This window comes from Paramacrobiotus metropolitanus, unplaced genomic scaffold (assembly GCF_019649055.1).
Source record: "Paramacrobiotus metropolitanus isolate TYO unplaced genomic scaffold, Prichtersi_v1.0 Parri_scaffold0000029, whole genome shotgun sequence".
NCBI classification, from domain to species: Eukaryota; Metazoa; Tardigrada; class Eutardigrada; order Parachela; family Macrobiotidae; genus Paramacrobiotus; species Paramacrobiotus metropolitanus.
This window is the reverse complement of record NW_026570249.1, coordinates 1,128,794-1,153,741: the sequence shown is the minus strand read 5'-3', so window position 1 is coordinate 1,153,741 and position 24,948 is coordinate 1,128,794. Positions and strand designations below refer to the sequence as shown.

The window sequence follows — 24,948 nt, the reverse complement described above, 5'->3', positions numbered from 1 at the left end:
ACAAGGCTTTATGTGTACGCGAAGCGTTTCACTCTGTGCAGCACCCGGCGCACGTATTATCAGCTGAGTCATCCGGCCAATCGACAGCGATAAACCAGCCGCCTGTTTACCTTTTAGCGTTTGGCTGAGATAAGCAACTGTAAATTAAAAATGCAGGCGCTAAACGGAACGCACTTGTAAGAAACTTGTTAGTGTCGCCGTTCTTTTTCTTTCTGCTTGATCGCCGTGGACCGACGTAAAACTACCGTCCAGCGTTGTAGTCTTCGTTTATTTGTGTAGTTTTCCCGAGTCACGGACGTCGTCAGACTCTGGCCGCGTAATTTTGTTGATCGATGGTGCAGCGTGGAGGGTGTTAACGCTGGACGGTTGTTGTTTATCCATCGTGTTTGTGGATGCTAATGTTGTGATTTACAGATCGCAGGAGAATGGTGGAACACGAAGGAAAGGAGTTTGGTGTGGGAGATTTAGTGCTGCTCAGCTCTATTACGGACCAAGCCATTGTTGACAATTTGAAATTAAGGTATAGGTACATCAGACGCTTTGGCAGAATTTTATTTTTTTATGACCACAACTTTTACTATTTTCTCAACTGTATCAGATTTTTTTCCGTGGGAATATGGTGATTTTTCTTTACCTACTATAGCACGAAAAACTTAGAAATTCGTCCAGATAAGCCGAAAATAAATTACAAAAGTGGAAATTAATTTTGAAATGCAGTTAAAATTTCTAAAAATTAATATTATTACGAGAAAATATTTAATATTATTACGAGAATATATTTTCAATGCGAGCGCGTTAGCATTATTAAAATACGTTATGTAATAAATTAAAATCTCAGAGCGGTTTTTCGCATTGTTGCAAGAATGCGCTGCGCCGCGTCCCATTTGTTTATCAGTTTATGCCGGAAGTGTGTATGAAAGCACTTGTGCAGGTGCAGCATATGACAGAAATGTATAAGTGTGCAGTACAGCATTTTTACTGTTTTACATCACAAAAACGTAGACGCAACTGTTTATTGATGCATCCGCTTTGAAGTGGATCGTGGGCATAGCGCGAAAGATAATAAAAATGTTGTAACAGCTGACAATAATTATTGTTTACGCTGTCTGGGCAGCTTGAGCTGGGCCAGCATCGCAATAGAAGTATTGGAATTTCAGGCCACTGGCCACGTACCAGACACACAGTTATGATTATTTTAAGCATTGTTATGATTTACAGTAAGCACGTATACTATTGCGTTTTTACAGTTATTGTACAGCAATAAATGAAATTTTCTTGGCTGATTTTGGTGCGAATTACGTGGGAATTTGCTTAAAAGTTTATTTGACATTACCTGCCTTGCTGCAAAAAAATGTTTTCAGGTGCGGTAAATAATGCAATGTTAAAATGACGAAAATAAATTTAAATTAGTTATACGATGCGCCAAACCTGAAAAACTGACAAATGATCATGCCGTTGACAATACAGTCTGGTTGCAGATTTATTTCTTTACTAATCGTAAATGCTGCTGTTACGCATCGGGTGTAGTGAACTGGATACTTTTATTTTTGACTATTTTGCATGTCGGACGTCCGGAAAAGTGAATAATATCATCACAAGAAGTTTATCACTAAATAAGCCACAAACGAAATTTAATACGTATTTGTTTTGGGGTAAGATAAACAATTCGTTTATTGTGTAGGGAAAAGGACAATATATGTACACCGATATCAGTATCGGTTCCAGCTGTTTTGTGCTGGCGCGGCTATTGTTGTGTTTGCTCTATGTGCACGGTTGACCGCGTCCGTGTTGTTGACTCTCACACATATTCAATAAATTTGCATTTAAAAAGTTGAAACAGTCATGGAAACACTAACTTCTTTGGCTGTTCATGTTGTTATCGTTTGACACATTTTTTTGATTTGCAGGTTCAGCAAGGGAAAGATTTACACATATATTGGCGAGGTAAGCGGCAAATCTTAACAGTAGTGTAATTTCGTGCCGGGATTATTCGTTTATTTTTGCAAACATAAGCACTATGCGCGTATACAGATAGATATTCAGTTCCGACTTTCATTGTTCCATGCCTGGGATGACCGAAGTTACTTCATAAATCATGTTTCTAGAACAAACACATTACGTATTGCGTATGTTTTATTTGACCTGGTTATAAAAAAAACCTGAACGTCGCTTCTTTTTTCTTCTTGACGGCTTATGATTACACCAGACTTTTTTGACGTTCCCATCAATAAGATGCGCAGACGCCACCCACAGCGCATGGAAAATTTCACACTGAAGCGTTTATACAAATTTGTATAAGCACATTGCAAAGAACCGAAATCAATTTTCTTAAAAATGTATAGATATTTGAATTTTTTGTCTATAAATTCTTTTTATTTTACTTATAATTTGTACGAGTTGTTGCAAGCAATGAAAGTGTAAATTAGGGCTAAAGTCAGACCATTTTATTTAAAGATCTGATAACTTCGTAGTTGGCAAGGATTGTCAACAGTAAGTATTCATTTTTGTTGAAGTTTTACTATAATTCTTTAAATTAACTTGTGGTGCATTGTGCTGTGATTTCAAAACTGTTAATTTTCTAGCTGTTAGTTGTGAACAGTTTTCCTCGTAATTTTGCATCGTTTGTTTCAAGTGGATCTTGCGGTTATGATACACAGCAGAGTGTGGGTATATCTTCGTCCTTATCCTAAAAGTGCGTCTAATTGTACAGGTTGTGGTCAGTGTTAATCCGTATAAACCCGTGAATATTTACGGTCAAGATGTGGTGCAGCAGTACAAGAACCGCGAGTTCTACGAGCGTCCACCGCACATCTTCGCCCTGGCCGATGCGGCCTACAGGAGCATGCGGCGACTTAACAAGGACACTTGCATCGTTATATCCGGTACAACGGCCCTCGCCGGCTTCCTGTCTCGCGTGTGCGCTCGTGTTGAGTCAGCTCGGACGCTATGAGCTGATTAATGCGTGTGCGGTGTGTAGTGCTAGAGTGACTGTACGGCTGCTTTGTCAACAGGAGAGAGCGGTTCCGGCAAAACGGAAGCCTCCAAGATCATCATGCGGTACATTGCCGCGGTGACCAATGTGGCTCAACGGGCGGAAATCGAGAGGTGCGGACAATCCGGCGCTTCAGCCTGTGTTGTTGTTGTTGTTTTTGGTAACTAATCATTTGCGCCATTGCTTACTTGAAGATTAAAATTATTGGTTTCGAAATTTCGTCAGCATATGAAGCATTTCCGATAAATCTTTGAATTCGTTTATGGTTTATACTGAAGTTTTAATGGTTCATTATTATTTTATCATGTTTCAACTCTTATGATTGTTAACTTGAAACTAAAATTAAAGATACCTATCTTAGATCAATCAACACCAATATTCGGATCCGTTTCATGTAATATATAGCGATGATGGTCACCATCATCATCTTTTATCACGATATAAAAGCATTCACCGTTTGTCGATACTTGTATAAGTTTTAATAATTTAATTGAAATTTTGATATTGAGGCAGTTATTGCTGCTGACAATAAGTTTGCATCGATCAGATATTATCGTAGGGTACTGGCCGGGATTGAGAGCTTCCAAAGACTGGCATAGAGTCATAGACACCGCTCAGAATGATTTGCAATACATTGTTGAATTATAAAATGATCAGAATTTTTTTAAGCAGAATATTGTTGAACGATGTGAACTGAATTACTTAATCTGTGGTTGGCGATGAAATCCTCTACGAAATGTTTCGACTTTTCCTTTTTTCGGCAAAAAATTCAGTGGTTTATTTATATGCTTTCCAGAGTGAAGAATATCCTGATCCAGTCGACATGTATTCTGGAGGCGTTCGGCAACGCGAAAACAAATCGAAATGATAATTCTTCACGCTTCGTAAGAAAACAAGCCGAAGCATAACGAAACCCTTTTACGCAAGCATTTATTTGTGATCTTTTCAGGGAAAATACATGGACATCAACTTTGATTTCAAAGGCGATCCAGTGGGCGGCAACATTGAGAACTACCTACTCGAAAAGGTAGGCTAAGCACAGACATCAGCTCGGAGACAATAATGAGCGCGCTTTTCAATTAACCTCTTGGTCACGCTCCATCACCACGGCGCGCAGAGACAGTGCAAGTGGTCAGCAGTGATCTGGAACGTGATTGATGACGATTTGTCGGTTTTAATTTGATTTTTTTCTCTTCTCTGTTCGATAGTCGCGTGTGGTACTCCAGCACAGCGGTGAGCGGAATTTCCACGCTTTTTACCAATTGCTCACGGGCGCCACGGACAAGCTGTTGTCGCAGCTGCATCTGAAGCGCGATCACAAATCTTATAATTACATCAATCAGGGCACAGCGCACCCAGTCAGCAGTATCAACGACAAGCAGGATTTCACCAATGTCCAAACGGCGCTGTCGGCTCTGGGACTGGCGGGTAATCATGCCGAAACAATCTGGAGAGTGGTGGCGGCTATCCTCCACTTGGTGCGTGCAGAATTCGTTATAAACAGTTTTCTTTAGAGGAAAAACTTCAGAATTTTTATGATAACAAAAGCTGTTTTATTTATCGCTATTGAACTGTTGTATCACTTGAAGGAATAATTTGATTAACAATTTAGCTATGTCCATTTTCGCCAGTCTGTGGGCCGTTATACAGCTATTATTTTTTTACATTAACTGTAATTTACACTCACACCTTTGTAATGAATTTTGCGAAGAAAATAGCGCTGCATATTTTCTAAAGCAATATTACATAATTATATGTAATATTGCTTTAAGCTATGGATCCACGTCGCGTGATATTGTAACTTGTAATTTTGTAACTTAAGAAAGACAGAAATTAACTGAGAGTAGAGAGAAACTAACTTTTGTAAACTCAGGAGAGACAGAAATGTTAACTTTTGTAACTTAGGAGAGATAGAATTGCTGTAACTGAGGACAGACAGGGTGCAGATGCATGGGAGGAGCAGGTTATGTGAACGGTGAAAGAATGCACTGAATTCCATGGCCAGTTGATCCAGAGTTTCAAGCGCTATTTTTGCGTTTACCCTTCCATAAAACTTGTTAACCTACATCTCAGAAGAAAGAGAAAAAATTTATAAGCTTTTTGATCTCTGATTAGTAATTATTTATGGCGAACCAAGAAAGTTATGCTTGTTTTGGTTTCTCGTAGACAATGCATAGGGTGCAAGCAACGCCCCCATCGCACGGACCCATGCTGTGTCTATGAGAAACCGAAGCGAACATAACTTCCTTGGTTCCCTATAAAACCTACTCTCAAGATATCAAAAAAATTCTGAAATTTTATTCTCTGTTCTGAAACATTGACTGGAATGTTTCATTAGGGAGACATAGAAAAACGGAGGCTGCAAGTTTTGGAGATCAAGTGGCAGTCGCGACTTGGATCTGCTAGCCAGACTAATACATGTAAGCGCGTACGCGAGGTGGCTGCCGCAGACCAGCTCGCTAAAACGGGCCGACAGCGATGCACTCAAGGAAACTTCCCAGTAAACAAATTCCACAACAACATTTTTTTTCGATTTTAATTATGTAATCAAACCGTCCATTTTCTTCGCAATGCGGCTACGAGCCGCGCCACGCGAGTGTTTTCGTAGAGAACTGGCTGGTGGTTTAGTTGCACGGCGTTGCTCTGGCTGATTTGATTTCCATTTGTTCTACTAACTATCATTATTTGAAGCTACAGTTTCCACTTTTTCAGAAAGTTTGATTTTTGCTACGGTGATTTGTGTGGATTTAATTGTAGGGCAATATTTCATTCGCTCGGGAAGGAGAGTTGGTCAAAGTGACCACCGCTGATCGTCTCCAGTCAGTTGTGAATATGCTTCACATTTCTGAGAAGGACTTCCGCCAAGCTTTAACCTCGCGAACGGTTGCCGCACGTGGAGAAGTGATGGATAAACCGTTAACCGAAAGCGAAGTGTTTTATGCCCGAGATGCTTTTGCCAAAGTATGTTGTGTAAATTATGCCACTTTATAATTTAGACTATATTGACCATAAAATTTAAGACGAATTGAAATACTATACTAATGAGTAATGACATACTGTATCAACTTTGTTAGGTAAAATTAGTATTGTTTACTTTGACATTTTTCGACTTCAACGAAATGTAAGTTGGCTAGATAAGTGCATTGGCTAGATAAATGTAAGTTGGCTAGATAAGTGTAAGTTGGCTAGATTGGTGTAAATTGGCGGAGGTATACCGATTCAATTACTATTTAAATAGTGACTGGATTGATTGTATTTTTAGGCTATATATGATCGATTGTTTTCGTGGATTGTCAAACAAGTCAACGACACACTGAAAGCGCCGGCGCCGACATCTTCCCCGCTGTATGGAAGGAACACGGTCATAGGTGTTCTGGACATTTATGGCTTTGAGATTTTCGAAATGAACAGCTTTGAACAGTTCTGCATTAATTACTGTAACGAGAAGCTCCAGCAGTTGTTCATCGAATTGGTACTGAAGCAAGAACAGGATGAATATGAGCGGGAGAATATCAAATGGACACCGGTCAGCTATTTCAACAACCGGATTATTTGTGATTTGGTAGAGCAGCCGCATAATGGCATAATTGCTTTAATGGATGAAGCGTGTTTAAATGTCGGAAATCCTACCGATCAGGTATAATTAATAATATGTACAGGAACATGCGTAGCGTTAACAGTATGGTTATTTCGAAAGCCAGAAATGGGTTAAAACAGTTTTTTATTTGATACATGTATAGTGACGAAATTGCGGAATTTTTTCAAAAATATGCGTGCAAATAATTAAGAATTTATTTCAATTTATGAGAGGCTCAGCTATGAGGATTTTTTTCAATTACAGACTTTCCTGGAAGCAATGGATAAGAAATTCACCAAGCATCCTCATTATGCGTCGCGTCAAACAACTCCCCAGGATAAATCGCTCATTCACCACCAGCAGTTCCGCATTAAGCATTACGCCGGCGATGTTACATACAACATCGAAGGATTCTTGGACAAGAATCGTGATCCCATTTTCCAGGATTTCAAGCGGGTGTTATTCAACAGCACCGACCCGTTCATTAAGGAAATGTGGCCGGAAGGAGCCGCCCACAAATCCACAGTGACCAAGCGACCCATCACAACGGCCACCGCCTTCAAGACCTCTATGGCGGCACTGGTACAGAAACTGCAGTCCAAGGAGCCGCACTACATACGGTGTATCAAACCGAACGAGTAAGATGATACCCAGACATACAACTGTCCATGTCTTTAGCAAAACTTTAACTGTTTCTGAATGACAATAATAAAAAATTTTATTTAACGACATCAGTACAATTTTACTGAATAAAACCTAAATAATAAAATTTTTATTAAGAGACTTTATTTCGCAGTGTTTAGTATCTGTATTCAGTGTACTGATCGCGTTAGACGCATTCTTGTGCAAGACGTCATGTACCTAGCACGGAAATATCGTAGTGCAGTGGTAGAACTCCGGGCTTGCTTTCGTGAAAACGAATCATGTCTACGAATCTCGCGTGATGAATGCACATTAGAAATATAAGCAGTTATTTTTCTGTTGATTTCTGAGAATATTTTTATCACAGTATAATGTTTTATTTTTTCAGGATAAAATCACCATCGCAGTTTGACGTTGAACGCGTGAGCCATCAGATCCGTTACCTGAACATCACCGAGAATGTGCGCGTGCGCCGTGCCGGCTTCGCCTACCGCATGCCGTACAAGCGTTTCCTGCAGCGTTACAAATTGATCTGCAGCAAGACGTGGCCGAATTTCGCCGGCAGTGATATGGACGGTGTGAAAGCGATACTGGCCGAGCATAAATTACTGGACGATGCCGCCTTCGGTACCACCAAGATCTTCATCCGGCAGCCGCAGAGCGTCACCTACCTGGAAGATGCACGCAATAAGAAGCTGCCGGAAATGGTCATTTTACTACAAAGGGTACATTCTGTGAATTTTCTTCGCATTTGTTTTTACTCACATGATATTCATGGTTCGTAGATGTGGAGAGGAGCACTTGCCCGCAAACATTATCAACAGATGTTGGCTGTGCGGCGTATTGTGAAAGCGTACAGGAACTACAAACTGCGCAGCTATTTGATGAAAATTCAGAATATTTTCAAGAATGTCGACCGGCGTCCTGATCTTGGCAAAGCTTTACGCTGGCCGGAGCCGCCACGCACCTTGCGATCGTTTACGGATAAAACAAAGGCCATATTTAATCGGTAAAACTTAAAGTTCAACTGAACATTTTGCTAAATCTCACTAAAAAACTAAAATAACGTATATATGTATTTAATCGTAAAATAACTCATTATTTCTGCATCAATCAGTTGAGAAATAATGCTGTTGTCCTGGTTTCGTTTTTGCGTCAAGCAAAATGATTGATAACCAGGATTCAGTGATAGGTTAACGTTTGCTGGAATTGTTATTTTTTATAGCTTTTTCTTGGTTTTATGTATTTTGCAGCTTATTATTCGTGATAGGTGGCGTGCTTACAAAATTTTGAAACGTCTGCCGAACGAAGACTGGGATCAAGTCCGAACGAAAATCGCTGCGTACGATGCTCTCGCCGGGCGCCGGAAATACTGTGATTACGGCCGGAAATGGCAGGGCAACTATTTGGCAACTAGTCCAGAGAATCCCGAGTCGTCCAACTTCGTCCAGGCCATCCATGGGCTGCGCTCGCACGACCACTTCAAATTGTGCCTGTTCTCGGGATTTATTTTGAAGGTCAACAAGCATATGAAATCCGCGGAACGCGCTATTCTGGTCACTGAAAAAGGCGTCTATAAACTGGATAACAAAAAGTTCAAATCGCTCAAATCACCTTACGCACTCGACCAGGTGGGCAGCACTGTTCTAGCGTAATTGCCGTAATTACAGTAGAAATTAATTTATCAATGGTATGTGATAGGTTACTGGTGTGAGTGTAACCGACGGAAATGACCAGATGGTTGTCATTCATTTCAATGGGAAATCGGATCTGGCGTTCTGCTTGCGTCCAGCGAATGCGGATAATCGAGTGGCCGAGTTGGTGGGAGTCCTGGCCAATCGAATTCGACAGTAAGCAAAATTCTGGTAGCGGTTTCGCTAAAATTTGCTCAACATTGTTGGATATATACTCGTAGGTGTTCCGAATTTTCAGTACTTCTGTTGTTTGTTCATTTACATTTTTAATTCACCCTTAACCTGTTTTGTTTTGGTAGTTTAGAAATTAATTTAGGCACTTACGTGTAATGTACTCAAAAAGCTCAGCGGTGTTGGACATGGAAAGGTGTTTCGAATTTTCAGTATTGTTTATTTCAATTACATTTTTAATTTATTTTGAACGTATTTTGAATTTATTTTGGTGTTTTAAAAGTTTATTTGCGTTCATAGTAATTTGCATTTTCTGAGCTTAATATTGATGGTGAGTTGAAGGATCCGGGTTTTTGCAGGGTGTATCGGCGCGATATCCGTGTGACAATTTCCTCCGGTGAAGTGTCGTGCATGTTCGGCCGGAAGTCGGTGCGGATCGTGGTGCATCCGGTGTCCGGGGGATCCTTGGCTGCCCCCGTATTTCGGAAACAGTCGTCGGACTGTATGGTGTTGGATACACCGGCTTAGTATACAGTGTGTTGCAGATATCTGTCACCTACTTTTTCTTGATTCCTATTTTTTTGTGCAGCTGGTTTACGATGGGAACAACATGTGTGTATTAATGTGGGCCAAAACTAGAAAGCAATTACGTTTTTAATTAGCTTGATGTTTGTATTGAAATCAGTGAAATTGTGGTTATTTTTACATGTCTGCTTTGGTGTGCTTTAAACTGTGCTTTCTTTTGTCTTGATCAGATATATGTAAAACGCTGATACCGGTATATGGAAAGAGCATCCCTTAACGTATTCTTCTCGACTTCTCGTATAGTTATTGTACGAGTACGAAATCAAAACGTATTTAACAGCACACCGTAAAAACTCCCATGAACAGTTTTTGCTACTGGAATTCGCTGAATAATTCGATTTCGAATTTTCTTGTAATTCTGTTGACCTCGATCCGAGTTGAGATTAAGGTCCAGTTTGCCGGCCGATACGTCAAAAGGAATGGTATCTTGGTTCTCCCCGTATAAGTTTTCGGTTTCCGTGAGTATCTCACAGTTTATACAACTGGAGCGGTGTTGCCGAGATTAATTTTTAAAGTATGTAGTACGCACGTACAGTATATCCTGGTTCTTGACTACGAAAACCGGTGATTAACACCGTAAAAATCTTATAACAGAAACCGTTACCCGATTTCTGTATGAATTTATGCAACCGTTATTCACATCAGTGTCGCTCGAAAAAAATCAACAGCACACGGTTTGGGGCATAATTAACCATTTCGAGTTGGTCGTGTCTCTTCAAGTAGCAAGTGTTAAATCAGCATCACAGTATCACAAAATTAATAGCTCCCAAAGAGTGCCGATAGCATCGCTACAGCGGAGTATTTGGTGGAGAACTTGACACTAGGTGGTTCTGATTGTTATAATACGCGTATCGTGTAGCTTGTCGTTAGTTTATTAGCGCGAACCGATACTGACGTTACAAACTTTAAAAAATGGACAACCTGAATTGTGGTAGCCTACTGAGGAACCTGAACACGTGTTCGATACAGTACGTGCTGAATGAGTCGCATGAAACACTAGGACACTAGGACAATCCATACCTGGTAACAACTCAAATAACGCTAGAATTCCGACTTTGCGACGGTCACAATAGCACAGTCTGAGTGATACTGGACTATATTAAAGCGGTTTGTGCATCGAAGTTCTTTTATTTTGGTACAGATTGTTGTGAGCGGGCGTTGTTTGAAGGAAATAAGGCGATACTTTGCTGGGTTAATTTGTGTATATAGTAATATAGGTCTATATAAGGTCATCCGTTGGCCTTTGGCTGTAGCCTGTGTCTAAAGCTGTCCAGCGCAAACGCAAACTGTATGTCTAAACAGTCAATGACAAATTCATAGTCGCTTTTCAGTTCAGTGGTTTATTTATCCAAAACATCTAATTTTCTTATTTAAAGATACTTGCAATTGTAATGTCTGGAAACACTGATTTCTATTGCCATTTATGTCTGGAATCACGGGTCTTCCGATCCTTTGCATTGGTGTCTCAAACGGATCCATACTTCTGTTACTATCCCTTGATTAAAATTAGTGGCAAAGTGTGCAGCGGAGATTTCCATTTCCAGTATATGTATCACATTTTGTTTCTCGCCGCTACTCGATGACTACTTTGAGCTAATGAGTTCCGCATCCGGCAACCTGTCTTTGTACTTTTATACTACGTACTTGTATATAGATATGTATTGTATATGTATGTAATCACTTTTCGTCCCAGGTGCGTCTTTGTTTCGAGCACGAAGAGTGCGTGTCCGTTAACACTTTTCAAAAACTCTCAGCCACATGTGTCTCTTATAAATGTTGGAACGCTGCGGTGCATTCTAACAAATAAGTTCAGTTTTGCGTGCTAGCCAATCTTTTTGTCATTTCTGAGCAACAGCATAATCAGTTTAACTAACCAGTCGAGTCGCCCAATGGTTTCGGCGGACACTTGGATTGCTAATAAGTATCATACATAGTATAACACAAATGTGTACCAAAACTCAGAAAAATTATTGGTTCCCACTAACATAAGTAGGCATCGCGCAAAATTGGTGCGAAATGATAGACGCAGCTGTTGCAACTTTCCTTTCCCGGATTTAACGTCGCGTGGTATTTTCTTCTCATGTGATTAAAGTAGTTCCTGCCTGTACTTGCTTCAGTATATAAATTCCTGTGTCTGGAATGCTCCATGCCTACACCACGGATATCTGGGATTCAGTGATCTTTTCAGTTTTGCAAATTATAGTTTTGCGAATTATGAATTCAGTGACCTTTTCAGTTTTGCAAAATATGGCTGCTTTCTCGTTGAACCTCGACTGCTGACTTATCCGAAATCAAGAATGGCATTAATTTTAAATGAAAGCGTGAATTACACTCAGATCTCCAATGCGCCTGTTATGCGCTGTACGGGAAAATTCACCGGGACGCCGCAACAATGGAACGTGATGATCGCCCTTCTACCTATTGCTTTGACCGGCGCATTTTGCAGTTTGATAAACCTATTAGTGTTTAAAAAATGGAAAAATAAGCAACCGTTTTTATACTTTCATGTTTCCTTATCCGTCGCGGAGGGTTTGTATCTCCTGCTACAAACCGTACCGACGTTTGCCCGGCTTTTGGACACCGGGCACACGCAATTCTGGCCGTACATTCTCGGAGTGGCGGCTACTTATTATGGCGCACTTCTATACAATGTGCACATTGTGTGTATCAGTATTGACCGATGGATCTCGGTTGATTTTGCGACTTTCTATCGAAACCGCATTGGGAAACGCGCTATCTTGACTGTCATAGCCGGTGCTTGGTTCTACTGTACACTGTTTACGACAGTCTTGTTCACCGTGCTAGAACAGTTTATTATGGTTCCCTGTAACTCAGTGGCGTTCTTCGCCTATCCGAAAATCTGGTTTCCTGTTTATGTGGAAGGAAGTCTGGTGTTTACGGTTTTTGTCGTTGCGGTGACGCAGGCGCGCCTGATCTATGTCGCTGTTCAAGGAAAACTGCGGATATTCCGCAATCGAAAAGTTCACTCACTTTCAGTCAACGGTACAACGCTTTACATTAATTTATGTTTACAACTTTTTAACAGTTGCTATATTTTAAAGTATGCTTAGATACGACAAATAAAACACTAACCGCTTGCTGTGTTACAGGAGAAACGGTGGGAAACGCAGCGACCGACACACGTAACCAAACCGCCGAAGCGAAACGAACCAAAGCGCTGCTAGCTGTCATGACAAAGACGGTTTTGACTGGATCCATCATTGTCGTGATTGCGGTGTTGTGCCAGATTCCTATGGCAATTTTACGGTGGACCCGACAAAGCCAGACTAGTGCTTACGCTTTCTTTGTTCTAGTATTCCATGGCCAGCACATCTTGCCTCTTTTTGTATATTTGACCTTTTATCCACAATACCGTTGCGCTGTGCGTTCTATAGCTGATATACGGAAACTTTTGCAGTGACTGAATGTATTGCAGAAGTAACTTTTGATTCATGACGAAGACTGTAGCTCACTGATGCTACGATACCGTAAAAAAACGACGAAGTACCGGTAATCAATTCGTACTGCATTTTTTGTCATAGCAAATTTTTGAAGCAGATAATTCAGATTTAAATAGTTATTTTAACGGCATTGCCCTATTTAGAGCTAAAAAGATAAGCAGTAGAAAAGGAATGAAAGAAGTTAGGAGCAAACCAGCAATGTTAATTGTATAACTATCATAAACTATGTATCATTGACTGTGTCTATTACAACTGATGAAGTGTCGAGCAAAGTTTGCAGGGTTTATGCGATTGCTCGTATATGCATTATACTGCAAGTAATCAGAATTTAGGATGTGTCGCCAGAGCTTGTTCGATGACATATGGCGGCGGATTGTGCTGCTGTACCGGAAGACCCACAACAATGGGCGCCGGTTGTGGTTGCGCGATGGCGGTGGTGATAAATTGGTGGGTAGGAACACCGGATGGTACATTAACCATGTAAACGACAGTCGGAGCACTGGGGTGCAATTTATGGATGTTGACGCTCGTCGAAACCAGTTGTCCGAGATTAACGATGAACATGACCAGGTACAGGGTAAAGTACGTGATGCCCAACGGAATCAGCTGATTGTGCTCATAGGGGCCAACGAGTATTGGAAATATGAACGAAAACGGAGTTACGATGATCGTGCTAGTCAATGACAGAACGCTGAGGACCAGAGCGGTGACCAGGAATCCCTGACGGCTTCTCGCTGGGATTCCGGGAGGTAAGAAGCGGCCAGCGACGATGCCGAACGATCCCGTTAAAATGAAAAAGCCACCCATCCATATGCCAGAAAACCACACGCTGTTCATGAAGACACCTGGTACGTTGATTGCCAAATCTGTTCCATAGAATAAACAAAAATATTGAATGCGATTGATTTTTGTTTTGTACGGTATGAAGATGAATAATATTTAGCGCAGCATCTTGGCCACATATGTGTGCTCGTATATAAGTAAATATACGAGTAGAATCCAATTTAAGCAATTTTAGGTTATGCACGTTTTTTTTCTGGCTTATTTACAAAGTATTATAGATGTGCTTAATGCTTTCAGTTTTCTTACCGATAATGTTAAGCAGGAAAAACAGTATGCCAATCGAGACCTGCAGGGCTCCAAAGGTCACAACCGCAGCGCGGTTATGGAGCTGTCCAACATTCGTTACATCCATTGCTAAAACAAATTATGGTATTCCGGCAGCAGAATCTGTCGTAAAGAAAAATGCCAACTGCACAATTTGAAGTAGTAGACTTTTTGTCTTTGTCCAATAACTCCAATTTGTACTTATACGAAGCAGTTGTTAATCGTCTTTTTCCATCGTATTTACTTGATTATATCTTCTAATCTGATAATGCATACAAAGAACACTGTCAGAAATTCTGTAACTAGTGTAGCACTGTACATTGATTTCGGCATGGCATCAGGTTAGTCATGGTCGCGGGGAATCATTCTCGTACTCTAGTCTGTAGGTAATAAATTTTTGATTCTATCGTCCTATCAGATCGGTTGGGTTCCTGCACAAAAGATATGTTTTCCAGGAAGAGCTATCCGAAGACGTCAGTTAGCGCAAGCGAATTATAAGTAAGCAAACTGTACTTGCTCCATGATATTACCGGTGAGGTGTCTCTTATTCTGGTTGTGCATTTCTAATAAACCCCGATGACATGTTGCTGACATGCAAGTGCTGCTCCTGGCCTTATGCTTCGTAGTTACAAACTTTATTACTGATATTATTATTATATGTATCATAGATACAGAAAACACTAAATATGTGTTTGTTAAAAAAACAACTGAATCCGACCTTCGCAGTATGGGTAATGCCTTGTCTTGCTGATAACAAATAAAATTTTATAATGCATTCTTTTCCGCGATGATGTATACAACACCAACAGAATAATCTTTCCCATCAACGACGATTTAAAAGTTGACACAAAAATATACGCTTTGTAATTCAAATATATATAGGTATGCGTTTGCAACAGACAAAAAAACAACCCCAGTTGTACTTCATAGTTCATACTGTCATACAAACAAAAACATCTGCAGAGTACTCGAATAGTTGCGAGGCGTAAATATACAAAATTACGTATTATGGAGTCAGCGAGTTACATTTCTGTATACCAAGACATAATTTTGGTTTAAAAAGAGTCCATTAAAAGACCCGGTCTCAAGAATATCTGTTCCCACAAAAACATTGAAAAGTCACCCTGTACAAAACGTACATCGTTGATTCCGGCCAAAAGCAGCCACATATTTGATTAAACGCGAAGAAAATCTTTGGACTGAAAATTTGGCACTAGGCTGAACTGGCGTCTTGCTCAGCTTTGGTAGACAACCGTGACTTTGCTCGAATTTCTCAGTTTACGCCGAGTAATACTCAAGGTAATCAGTTGTCCTAAATTGACGATGAACATCAGTAGATAAATGGCGAAGAATGTAAATCCCATATTTTTCATGGGATTGTGTTCGGCAATCAAGGGAAACCAAAACGACAGCGGCGCCACAATGACAGTGAAGGCAAACGAAACTGCGCTTAAAACCAACGCTGTCTTCAAGAAGCGCCAAAACCGTTTTGTTTGCCCCTCCGATGGTGGCATTCGAATCCAGGCGATCGCGAATGATCCAGCGGCGATGAAGATGATTCCCAACCAGATACCCGATCCGATTACGCTGTTCATAAACGGCGCATCACCCTCATTCACACAGAGATCTGCAAATTCATTATTTTACATATGAGGTGTTTTTTTACATATGTACACATGTTATTTTTATATTATATATATGTAAGTCATATTTCTGTGCCGATATCGGGAGCAAAAGCAAGACAGATGTTTGAATTATGACTACGGTTTTGCACACACAAATACGGTTTCAAATAAGCCAGATGCGTTAAGACGGTCGTCCTGCGATCCGAAAGACCAAACAAGGCAAAGCGATACGTAGTTCAGATGGCGGGTTAGGCAACATCCCGGCAGCAAATTCTACACTCACCGATGATGGTCAGCACGAAGAGGATGATGGCGAACGCAATCTGAACGGCAGCAAACGCAGTAATCAAACGACGATTGGGAATCTTCTCAATAGCTGGCACTTCTTGCTTGCCAATGGATTTGTAAGGAGGTCCTTCCATAATTATGGCCGTTTATAACACAGGCAATTTACAGTAGTGACACATGTGTATAATTCTGTTATAAAACGGAGGTTGAATTTCAGTACTTTTAGCGCTGGAAATATTACATCCGCATAAGGTGCTCAACTGCTCATAAAATAACTGCAACGGTATGAACGAAACATAGAAAATACTGAAACCGTCGCTCGATAAGTTAAAAAGTGAAGAACCCAATGGTGTGTTTCAATCAGTGAACAACAGATCAATACCGGATCATGGTAGAGACATTATGAAACAGTACTGCTGCTTAATTCTAAGAATGCACGAGAAAACAGTGCGCTTTAGATCGATAATACGAGTACAATAATATTTTTATGTACCGTTCCTAGAAAGCATTGGAGAATCGGTGGAGTCAGATTAGTCATCGCATATACAGTCTACAGACCGTGCAAAAAATAGTCATTCAACTTTACCGGCATGCCGGCTGTTCTGGGAATGCGAGCTTAAATGTCAGTCAAGTAAAAACTAACACGACTTCGTTTATCAATTAAGACTGGCTTCCTGCTTTGTAAACTCCTTTGTATAATCGTGAATGAGTCGGTACGAGTGCCGTACGACGTACCGGCATTCAGTCCATCATTATTTAGTATGGGAGACAATCACACAGTAGAACTGGATTATGCTTTCTTTATGCGACGAAGGAGTGACTAGGACTATAGTCTGCGGAACACTAAATCTGTAGCAAGTACAGTATCCGTACAGAAAATTAGCATATTTCCCGCTCTTTTGGAACTAGAGTGACGCACTATGCCATGATTTTCCTCATGGTCAGTCTTGGCGATTTATCAAACTCTTAACGGAAGGACTTTTGCCTTCCCTCATACACGGCTGGATAAGGTGGACAAAAAAAATTGCAGTACGACTGGGATTGACCAGACAGTATCTTATAATAGCCAAAAGCCATTAGAATTAAGCGAAATTCAGCACAGAATTAACCTATCAGGTCTTACAGAAATATCCAAGTTACCCGTCATGACGAGTCCGATTTTACAAAAAATCAGATCAGGTCACCAACCAAAGGAGTTTATGACCTTTGAATGCAGGCTTTATGTTAAGCCACAACCCACCCCTACGTAGTAGTATTATTGGGCTGTGGTTAAACTGTTAACGCGCAACAAGAATTTGCATGTACTTATTTGCTAACAATGAAACTATCTGTAAATGCATGTTGGAAAAAACATAGTGCTTTGCGCGATGTTGCAAAAGTAAGAAGGGAAAGGACAGGTAACAGCGTAACCACGATTACTGTAGTTAGCGCTAGATACATACTATGTGCACGTATTGTGCTTAATTAAAGTTCCAAGCATATTACGTTGACAGTTTGTATATGACTGTATGAACGTCCGTATCCCTATCAGATCAATTGTGCGGACGAAATAACTAAAAATACAAGTAATACAAATTGATTTCCACATAAAGATACCGAAAGGTCAAAGTTTAACTCGATTATAATAAGTAGTACTTGTAAGCAAGGGTTTTACGAAATGGTAAATTTGAATAAAATATTGCTTAAAACGTATTATTCAGTCAAAACAGCTTCTGCAGAGTTAAAAATCTCTTGTTTTGGTGAATAGTGATCAGGAAGTAAAGGAACACTTTGCAAGTGCTACCAAATGCGATGAACTTCAAAAGCCTTTTATAGATGCTGCCATGCAAAATCACTTTTGGCGGCGGACAATTATGAATTCTCTCACGAAGATGTGCAGACAATACAAGCACGTTTGTCCCAGTCAGCAAATACCCGAACAGATTCACAAACACTTTGTACGTCTGTTTGTTTCATTGAGCAAACCGTTTGCCAAGAATAATACATATTTTCTAATAGTGCAAAAACCAGGAGATATACTGCCGAGAAAATTGTACAAAAAATCATTAGGAAAAAGCAAATTACACCGGATGCGTCTGCATTGCCGTTGCGATTCCTTCTAGAGGTGGTATGATCGCGACGGTGTTTATATTGGTGCGAATCGGCTCAGCTGGCCGAGGCGCACTGCTGACCGTCGCATTGGCAGAGACCAAGTGACCAAAATTAATCACAAATATCACAAAGAAGATTCCGGCATGGACCGCTGCCACTTTATATTCTTCGGACCGGAAACACGATATCCGAATTTCAATAAAGGACATGCCAACGGCGACGAGTGCCAGGATCAGGCTGAGAACCGCTCCAACTAGATTCAGCAGGACCATTATGGGTAACCACCGGCTTTTTGCTTCCGGTTCATACAGGACACACTGTGCGTGGGAAATTACAACACCACCGATGACTATAAAAAACGCTCCAGCCCAGAATCCCGATCCGAAAATGGTGTAATACGTGACGTTGCACACCAAACCGTGAAGATAACCGAATTCGTATGCGAAAACTACAAAAATAAGAGCCCGACATTAGCTTTCATCATAATTTTCATATTATATGTATATGATTTATATATGTTCATATTTATGTACTATTATGTGTAAATGTTTACACATACAGTATTTAGTTAAGTATGCATTCACACATATACAGAAATTTCTTACATATACTTTATCTCGTATATTTCTTATTTAATATACACTTTATGCAAGATTTACCTCCCGTATTGAAGATAAAAAGTAACATTCCCAAGGATGCCTGCACAATTCCTAAGGTCAATGTTAAAACAGGATTATGCGCCGCTGTCTTGCTAACGAGTGACGCATTCTGGGCATTGGATACTGACGACCTTGAATGGATGAAGGTAACGCTTAACGACACCACCTGGGACAGATTGATGACAGTGATGACGCAGAATAAAATCATGTGCGCCATGGACACCGGTACACTTGATGAGCCCACGCACTGTCCGATGTAGTATAGGCTGTTATCTGTTGTTATCAAAGTGACATATACGGCAGTCATTATCAGCGCCAGAACCAATCCAAAAACGTTGAGCACTAACGACGCAGTCAGGTGCCGATGATCGCCTGTAAAATGGCGTCCGCACATACTCCATAATCCGCTTAGAACAAAAAATCCCCCGGCCCAAAATCCCGAGCCAAATACTGTGTTGGACCGTGCAATGCATTCCCCGTGGTTGGAGCGCTCGAGTATAAAATCTGCATATACAACCTGTAAGTTTTTTTAATTTGTACCTGCTTTATCGAAAGAATTACAACATATAGTGACGATATTTTGAACGAGCCGATTCGCGCTCAAAATAACTTACTTAAAGTATCGGTGAAGAAAAGCAGGACTCCGGCGGATACTTGAAGAGCTCCCAGTCTCATAGCGCGTAACTGTCCACTTGGGTGCATTGTAGAAAATGGACTGGTGGGGAAATGCGTATATGTAATTTCGCGCTCGTCAGCTTTCTTGTTACATTACTGACAGTAAGTATTTTCTACCACATATATGGTGGCTTACGCATGGACTCAAAAAGCGACGAATATTGATAAAAATTTCGAAGATTACCTTAAAGAACAATGTCTAACATGAGATCATAGCTTGACTTGAACAAAAATCGGATACTGACAATGCTCGACCATGTTGCATGCACGCCGCATGGCACCAGCGTGCATCATTGCGTACATGCTTCCTGTGTTGTGCTTTGAATTATGACACTTTTACAGCGAACTGCTACCAAAGTATTTTACGTTGCGCTGTACACGGCGGTTTACTACTTCGTACTGCATGGTGTGTGCAGCATAAGCTGTGTCCAACCATACCGCTTAATTGTACTAGCGCGGTAACGCCGTAAGCAATTCGCCGTACAAAGGGATGTGATTTAACGATGGACGCCATGACTGCAAATCACTCGAGCTAGGTGTTAGATGCCCCACATATTTATTATGCAAGGTTGTACGTTCATATTAGGTATGCGCAAGAGATTCACACAAAAAATCTCTATGTCATTACCTGTTAGCAGGCTGCATTATTTCGCCATCGACTCATAGTACTGCCAGTCGGCTATCGCTTTCTACGGCTCGTAAACACGATTTCCATGTGAGTTTGTGACAGTACGCTACTACTGTCTGCTGCCCTCGATTATGAACAATACGCGCAATATACAGTACACTATCCAGTAATGGCCGTATCCTTTATAATCCTTTATAATAAAAGAATAAGATGAGGTGTGGTCGGCGTGTCTGCGCATCCATCGCGAACGACACACTGGATCAATCTTTAAGCTCTATATTTTATTCGAAAGCCCTAATTTGGTAGGTTTTTACAAAATCGGTTTGATTTCAGAAAACGAATAGCTTTTAAAGAAAAATCTGGGAAACCCTACTGTACAAAGTCTACGGAACAATGCAATAGCCAATCAGGAAATCGGAAATAACTCCGAAACCAGTAGACGGTTAAGTAATTGCCTTCAGGAGCGGTATGCGTGATTTTAACGTATCAGCCCGTCCATGGGGTAGGACAATATTTACTGTTGAACAGCAAGTACTGTACGGGTAGTAACAGTTAAAGATTTAGAAGCACGTTTGAGTATTTCTGGACTATTAACCGAAGGCGGAGCCGCAGGCGACGCCGAGCTGCGGCGCGAGCGGAGCTCGCGGAGCAGCAAGAGAGGCATCCACTTTCTGGATAACAAAACATGAATAAGGCAGTTCCCATTGTCCGAAATTGTCCAGAACTTACACAGGGTGCAGGTAACTATAATCTATGTATGCGTAGAATATAATTAAAATCTGAAAATATGAACTGGATACCACTTAAATTAGTGCTTACCGCTTAATATAAATTAAAACTTTTGAGCGATTTCAAAATAATTCGATAGCAGGAAAAGACAGAAAAGTTAATACACCGATTACCATATCGTTATGTTCTTCGATAAATGACCGTCAATAACTGTGATGGAGCGGCCAATTTAAAATTGACCCAAGTCTCTGCTCTGTGGTAAAATTACCGAAAAAGTGGATTTCTTCTGGGTGTACATCAGAGGCATTCAAAACAAAGGCATCAAAGGCATTCATGGCGTCTTTTGAGGGCTCTTTGAGTAGTTAATATAACGTGCAATTTGCATACTTCTATGCAATTTACGGAAAACAGGGATGGATGCTGTTTCCGGTACGCGCGATTCAAACATTACGTAATACGAAGCGGCGGGAATGGTCGGACTTTTTGCAATTTTTTTGTTACAAGGGAGGGGGGTCGGAAGGGTTTTCATACGTTGCACTTTGCAGCGGTTGCACGACACCATAGAAAACAATAAAAAAAATTTAATCTAATTAAATTTTTTTTAAAAAATCAACTAAAATTTTTTTTAGGGGCAGTTGGGCTTTGTGTTGCGTTTACGGTAGCCGGGTTGTAATAATTCGGTCACTCTAGCGCTCTACAACGGGAGTGAAGCTGAAAAATCGTTTGAAAAAATGTTACGTAAACTTGAGTCGCGCCGTACTACAGCTATGGTACCGGGTAGAATAGCTTTTAGTGCAGTGTATGAAAATTGTTAATCTGTACATTTAAATTGTAAACATGCAGTTTGAACCGAACCTCATTTAACCCGAATGAAGCGCCACATTTATAGTAAAAAATAAAAATTTACCATAAAAGTACTTCGGTCTTAGGAATACGCTAAAAAATATAGTCCTTAAAACACGTATTCAAGTTAAGTTATTTGCATATGCACAGTGGTTCATTTAATTTCTTCCGCGCAATTTGCGCGGGGTCTGCTAGTACCAGTAATAACAGTGATAGGAATATTCAAACTAGACATATCTCAATCACTCTATCAGGGGTGATATATTGACATTAAATTTGAATACTTCCTACTATTAAAGCTCCCGTTCTATAAATACTACAGTATATTATATGTAGCTAAATTGTCCACATACAACTGTATAGCCAAGCAGCCGAGTACTTGTCGTGCCGTGAACGCATAAACGCCATACTCAAAGGTCACCTGCATCAATGGATGGGCCCACTGCCCCATTTTTAATTTTTGTAGGCATACAAATATTTACTAGCGAGTGGTTGTTAACTACAGTCTACAGCGTTTGCAGTGACTTTACAACAAGAAATGGAAATCAAAATACTGGACTTCAAAATACTGGACTCGTAGAATTTGGACAAATGTTGCATTAACATTACGGTCTTCGTGCAGCAATAGACTTGCGCCTTATGCTTCATCACAACATCTCGCGGCCTCGATGCAAAAATTAATAATAAGTAAGGATTGATCATTGATGTATCTGTACGTACATATCTCGGAAACTGAAAATAGGTTTTTAACAGTATCTGTATATTCATGGACCGCTTTAGGAATTAGGTGTTATTTTCCGTATGATAATTTAGCTTTTATTGATTTTTTCTGCCAGAGCTTGTGTGTTACAAACAGATTTGAAGTTCCTTTCCATCTTTTCAGGCATAAACCGATGAACTCTCGACTGAATTTCTCACGGCACTAGATGCAAAATTCAAGGTACTTTATAAAGGGTTTTAACCCTTCTTACCTATACCTATTGTACCTTGTAGAAAGCACCGAACAAGACTGAAATACCTTGGACAGAATGACCATGTTGACTTTTATCCTACCTTATCGAGACAGTATATTTGGATCTTAATGGTAAGCTCAATATCTTTGGATCTTAATGGTAAGCTCAATATCTGATTGCACTATGTGATAAAAAATCAGGCATTGGAAAATTTTAAAGTTTTTAAGCATGAGATCGTAAGCAGTTAACAGTCTAGTGTCAGAAGCATTTAGGCTTCTATAATCGTTTATAGTATTTGCACGGTTACACTTTAAATGGAAAGCGCTTAACCGGCTCAGTGCTATTGTTGCAGTAAAAATGTATACCGCATCAAAATTCCCATGTTCTCCAATACTTCTTACTGGTAACGTCATCTTACATTAAAATTAGATAACATGTGCTAACAAATGCAAGGTTGAGCTTCTAATTTACAACCTTTTGTAGTTCTTATTGTTGACGGTAAAAAATGTTAATGTATAATTTATAAAAATATTTTCCGATTAGCTGCTTTTGCGTATTACAGCACATACTCGTACTGTGCGAGCAATCATTCAAACTTAATGTGAAAGACACGATAGCGATCCGTGTACTTATAGTGCTGTCGGTATATATCGGCTGATAAAAGCAACAGATACCATATATTTCTTTTGCTTCGTTGTATTAGTGGTTTAACTTCCGTAGGCTACTTGCAACCTGTTGGGCGCTTTTAACATGCACAACTGCCCAATGGTGCCAGAGCAGGCGGTGGACGTGGCGGCCGAGGCGGAGGGTCTCGTTCGGGTACAACAAGCAATAGTTCTCGCTCCAGCTCATCAAGTGGCAGTTCTCGCTGGGGTTCCAGCTCCAGTAGTGGATCAAGCAGATGGAGTGCATCAGCAGTACTTCCAGGTAAATACGTGGCATCTGAACTTGTATTTTGCTCACAAATTTTGATTTTTACCAGTGTCGTGTCGAGTGTCGACCTTAACCTGATGACAGAATTGCTCCCGAAATATCTCCAATACCCGTAGCGCCTATATGTAATTTGAACGCCTATATGTAATTTGAACTTATAACGTTCATCCTTCGGCTGCATTAGTTGTAATAGCTGCAATGCCGTACTCTAAGATATTTTCTGTATTACAACAGAAAATTAGCTTTCGGTATGAGTGTTCGTAAGTAACCTGTAAGAGGCTTTCTGATTACACAAGGCAACAAGAAAATCATGAAAAGGTATTGAATCATACTCGCGCAATTTATTGTTTATTAGATGTAAATGAAAAAACTAATTAAGCCTGCAACCAACACACTTCTAGGATATGTCAAAATTCGGCAGTCGAACTGTTATTGAGCAGGTTTCACCTATAAACAACGTAGCCCTCCAAGCAAAATACCGGAAGCTTATCTTGGCGCATTCAGTAATGGGGAAGACAAGATGAACCACATTAGCGCTTTGTGGAATATTTTCAGTAAGAAAGCACTGAACAAATTTTAAATGGTGTAATATTCTGTCAATAAAAAGTATGCACTGTTATTCAGATATTTCGGACACAACCGATCTGACGAAGGGGAACACCTTCGAATTCGTACCGGGAAGTTTCGGCGAATACGATGCATATTGCGTTGTCTTTAAAAATGCCCCCAGCAGCCGAAACAATGTTTTTCTGCAATGCATTCCGTTTAAACTTAACGAAAAGATAACGGCGGCCAAGTACAGGTACTTTCAGTTATGAGAGTTTCTAAGTTGGGTGACCTTTCATACTTCGTTCTTGCGCTGGTAGGTCATGTTCGGATTAGTGAACGATACTATACGTGCCCAGATAAGACGCTCTTGGTGGTCAGGCGTCTCCACAGAGACTACAATTCTGTTCAAATCAACGGAACAAGGAATAGAAGTTGTAAGCACTTCCGGTTTTTTTATGATTTTCTGTTAATTTACCAAAGCCATTTGTCACAAGGGCAAATCGATACCCCCGTGATTTTCTAGGTTTTCCCTACTGCGGAAAAGAACGGGACACGACAAATTCACTTTTGTTACGTCTCCCAGCAGATTTACTGCTCCGCATCAGAAGAAAAGCTAAAAAAAATATAGAAAATGGCAGAAAAGCAAAAACAAGAATGAATCCTAAGTCGTCGTGCACGCATCGTCCCACTGACTTCTAACGTAACAGCCATCCGATACACAACATGACACATCCTCCCTCGGTGGG

The 24,948-nt window shown here is 40.4% G+C and overlaps 5 protein-coding genes and 1 long non-coding RNA gene across 6 annotated transcripts; 3 read left to right on the top strand and 3 right to left on the bottom strand.

Moving 5' to 3' along the window:
- Positions 1-145: 145 nt before the first annotated feature.
- On the top strand, positions 146-9,882 carry LOC129588356 (unconventional myosin-Id-like). Its single transcript, XM_055482540.1, has 15 exons — positions 146-520; positions 1,908-1,944; positions 2,711-2,882; positions 3,012-3,105; positions 3,789-3,876; positions 3,942-4,019; positions 4,201-4,470; positions 5,750-5,953; positions 6,255-6,629; positions 6,834-7,207; positions 7,600-7,936; positions 7,997-8,220; positions 8,482-8,842; positions 8,913-9,061; positions 9,436-9,882. Exons 1-15 carry the CDS (start codon positions 426-428, stop codon positions 9,602-9,604), a joined length of 3,027 nt encoding a protein of 1,008 aa, XP_055338515.1. The 5' UTR covers positions 146-425; the 3' UTR covers positions 9,605-9,882.
- A 2,076-nt stretch (positions 9,883-11,958) lies between these two features.
- LOC129588306 (uncharacterized) lies at positions 11,959-13,169 on the top strand. Its single transcript, XM_055482472.1, has 2 exons — positions 11,959-12,664; positions 12,772-13,169. The coding sequence occupies exons 1-2, from the start codon at positions 11,959-11,961 to the stop codon at positions 13,080-13,082; spliced, it is 1,017 nt and encodes a 338-aa protein (XP_055338447.1). The 3' UTR covers positions 13,083-13,169.
- LOC129588364 (uncharacterized) lies at positions 13,092-14,424 on the bottom strand. The gene is made up of 2 exons (XM_055482548.1): positions 14,212-14,424; positions 13,092-13,988 (listed from the first exon to the last, which is right to left on the bottom strand). The coding sequence occupies exons 1-2, from the start codon at positions 14,315-14,317 to the stop codon at positions 13,444-13,446; spliced, it is 651 nt and encodes a 216-aa protein (XP_055338523.1). The 5' UTR covers positions 14,318-14,424; the 3' UTR covers positions 13,092-13,443.
- Positions 14,425-15,086: 662 nt separating this feature from the next.
- LOC129588407 (uncharacterized) lies at positions 15,087-16,706 on the bottom strand. The gene is made up of 2 exons (XM_055482604.1): positions 16,138-16,706; positions 15,087-15,856 (listed from the first exon to the last, which is right to left on the bottom strand). The coding sequence occupies exons 1-2, from the start codon at positions 16,274-16,276 to the stop codon at positions 15,465-15,467; spliced, it is 531 nt and encodes a 176-aa protein (XP_055338579.1). The 5' UTR covers positions 16,277-16,706; the 3' UTR covers positions 15,087-15,464.
- Positions 16,707-17,912: 1,206 nt separating this feature from the next.
- LOC129588406 (uncharacterized) lies at positions 17,913-19,915 on the bottom strand. The gene is made up of 3 exons (XM_055482603.1): positions 19,507-19,915; positions 18,893-19,396; positions 17,913-18,681 (listed from the first exon to the last, which is right to left on the bottom strand). Exons 1-3 carry the CDS (start codon positions 19,592-19,594, stop codon positions 18,203-18,205), a joined length of 1,071 nt encoding a protein of 356 aa, XP_055338578.1. The 5' UTR covers positions 19,595-19,915; the 3' UTR covers positions 17,913-18,202.
- A 3,532-nt stretch (positions 19,916-23,447) lies between these two features.
- On the top strand, positions 23,448-24,388 carry LOC129588440 (uncharacterized). Its single transcript, XR_008690476.1, has 3 exons — positions 23,448-23,647; positions 24,094-24,207; positions 24,278-24,388. It is a non-coding gene; the product is annotated as an uncharacterized LOC129588440 (long non-coding RNA).
- Positions 24,389-24,948: the final 560 nt, after the last annotated feature.

Coding starts and splice junctions, on each gene's coding strand:
- LOC129588356 (XM_055482540.1), top strand. CDS start 426: ATGGTGGAACACGAAGGAAAGGAGTTTGGTGTGGGAGATTTAGTGCTG. Junction 521..1,907: donor GTTGACAATTTGAAATTAAG/GTATAGGTACAT, acceptor TTTGATTTGCAG/GTTCAGCAAGGGAAAGATTT. Junction 3,106..3,788: donor CAACGGGCGGAAATCGAGAG/GTGCGGACAATC, acceptor TATGCTTTCCAG/AGTGAAGAATATCCTGATCC.
- LOC129588306 (XM_055482472.1), top strand. CDS start 11,959: ATGGCATTAATTTTAAATGAAAGCGTGAATTACACTCAGATCTCCAAT. Junction 12,665..12,771: donor TCACTCACTTTCAGTCAACG/GTACAACGCTTT, acceptor GCTGTGTTACAG/GAGAAACGGTGGGAAACGCA.
- LOC129588364 (XM_055482548.1), bottom strand. CDS start 14,317: ATGGATGTAACGAATGTTGGACAGCTCCATAACCGCGCTGCGGTTGTG. Junction 13,989..14,211: donor TTTCCTGCTTAACATTATCG/GTAAGAAAACTG, acceptor TCTATGGAACAG/ATTTGGCAATCAACGTACCA.
- LOC129588407 (XM_055482604.1), bottom strand. CDS start 16,276: ATGGAAGGACCTCCTTACAAATCCATTGGCAAGCAAGAAGTGCCAGCT. Junction 15,857..16,137: donor CTTCGTGCTGACCATCATCG/GTGAGTGTAGAA, acceptor ATGAATTTGCAG/ATCTCTGTGTGAATGAGGGT.
- LOC129588406 (XM_055482603.1), bottom strand. CDS start 19,594: ATGCACCCAAGTGGACAGTTACGCGCTATGAGACTGGGAGCTCTTCAA. Junction 19,397..19,506: donor TTTCTTCACCGATACTTTAA/GTAAGTTATTTT, acceptor TTGTATATGCAG/ATTTTATACTCGAGCGCTCC. Junction 18,682..18,892: donor TTTTATCTTCAATACGGGAG/GTAAATCTTGCA, acceptor TTATTTTTGTAG/TTTTCGCATACGAATTCGGT.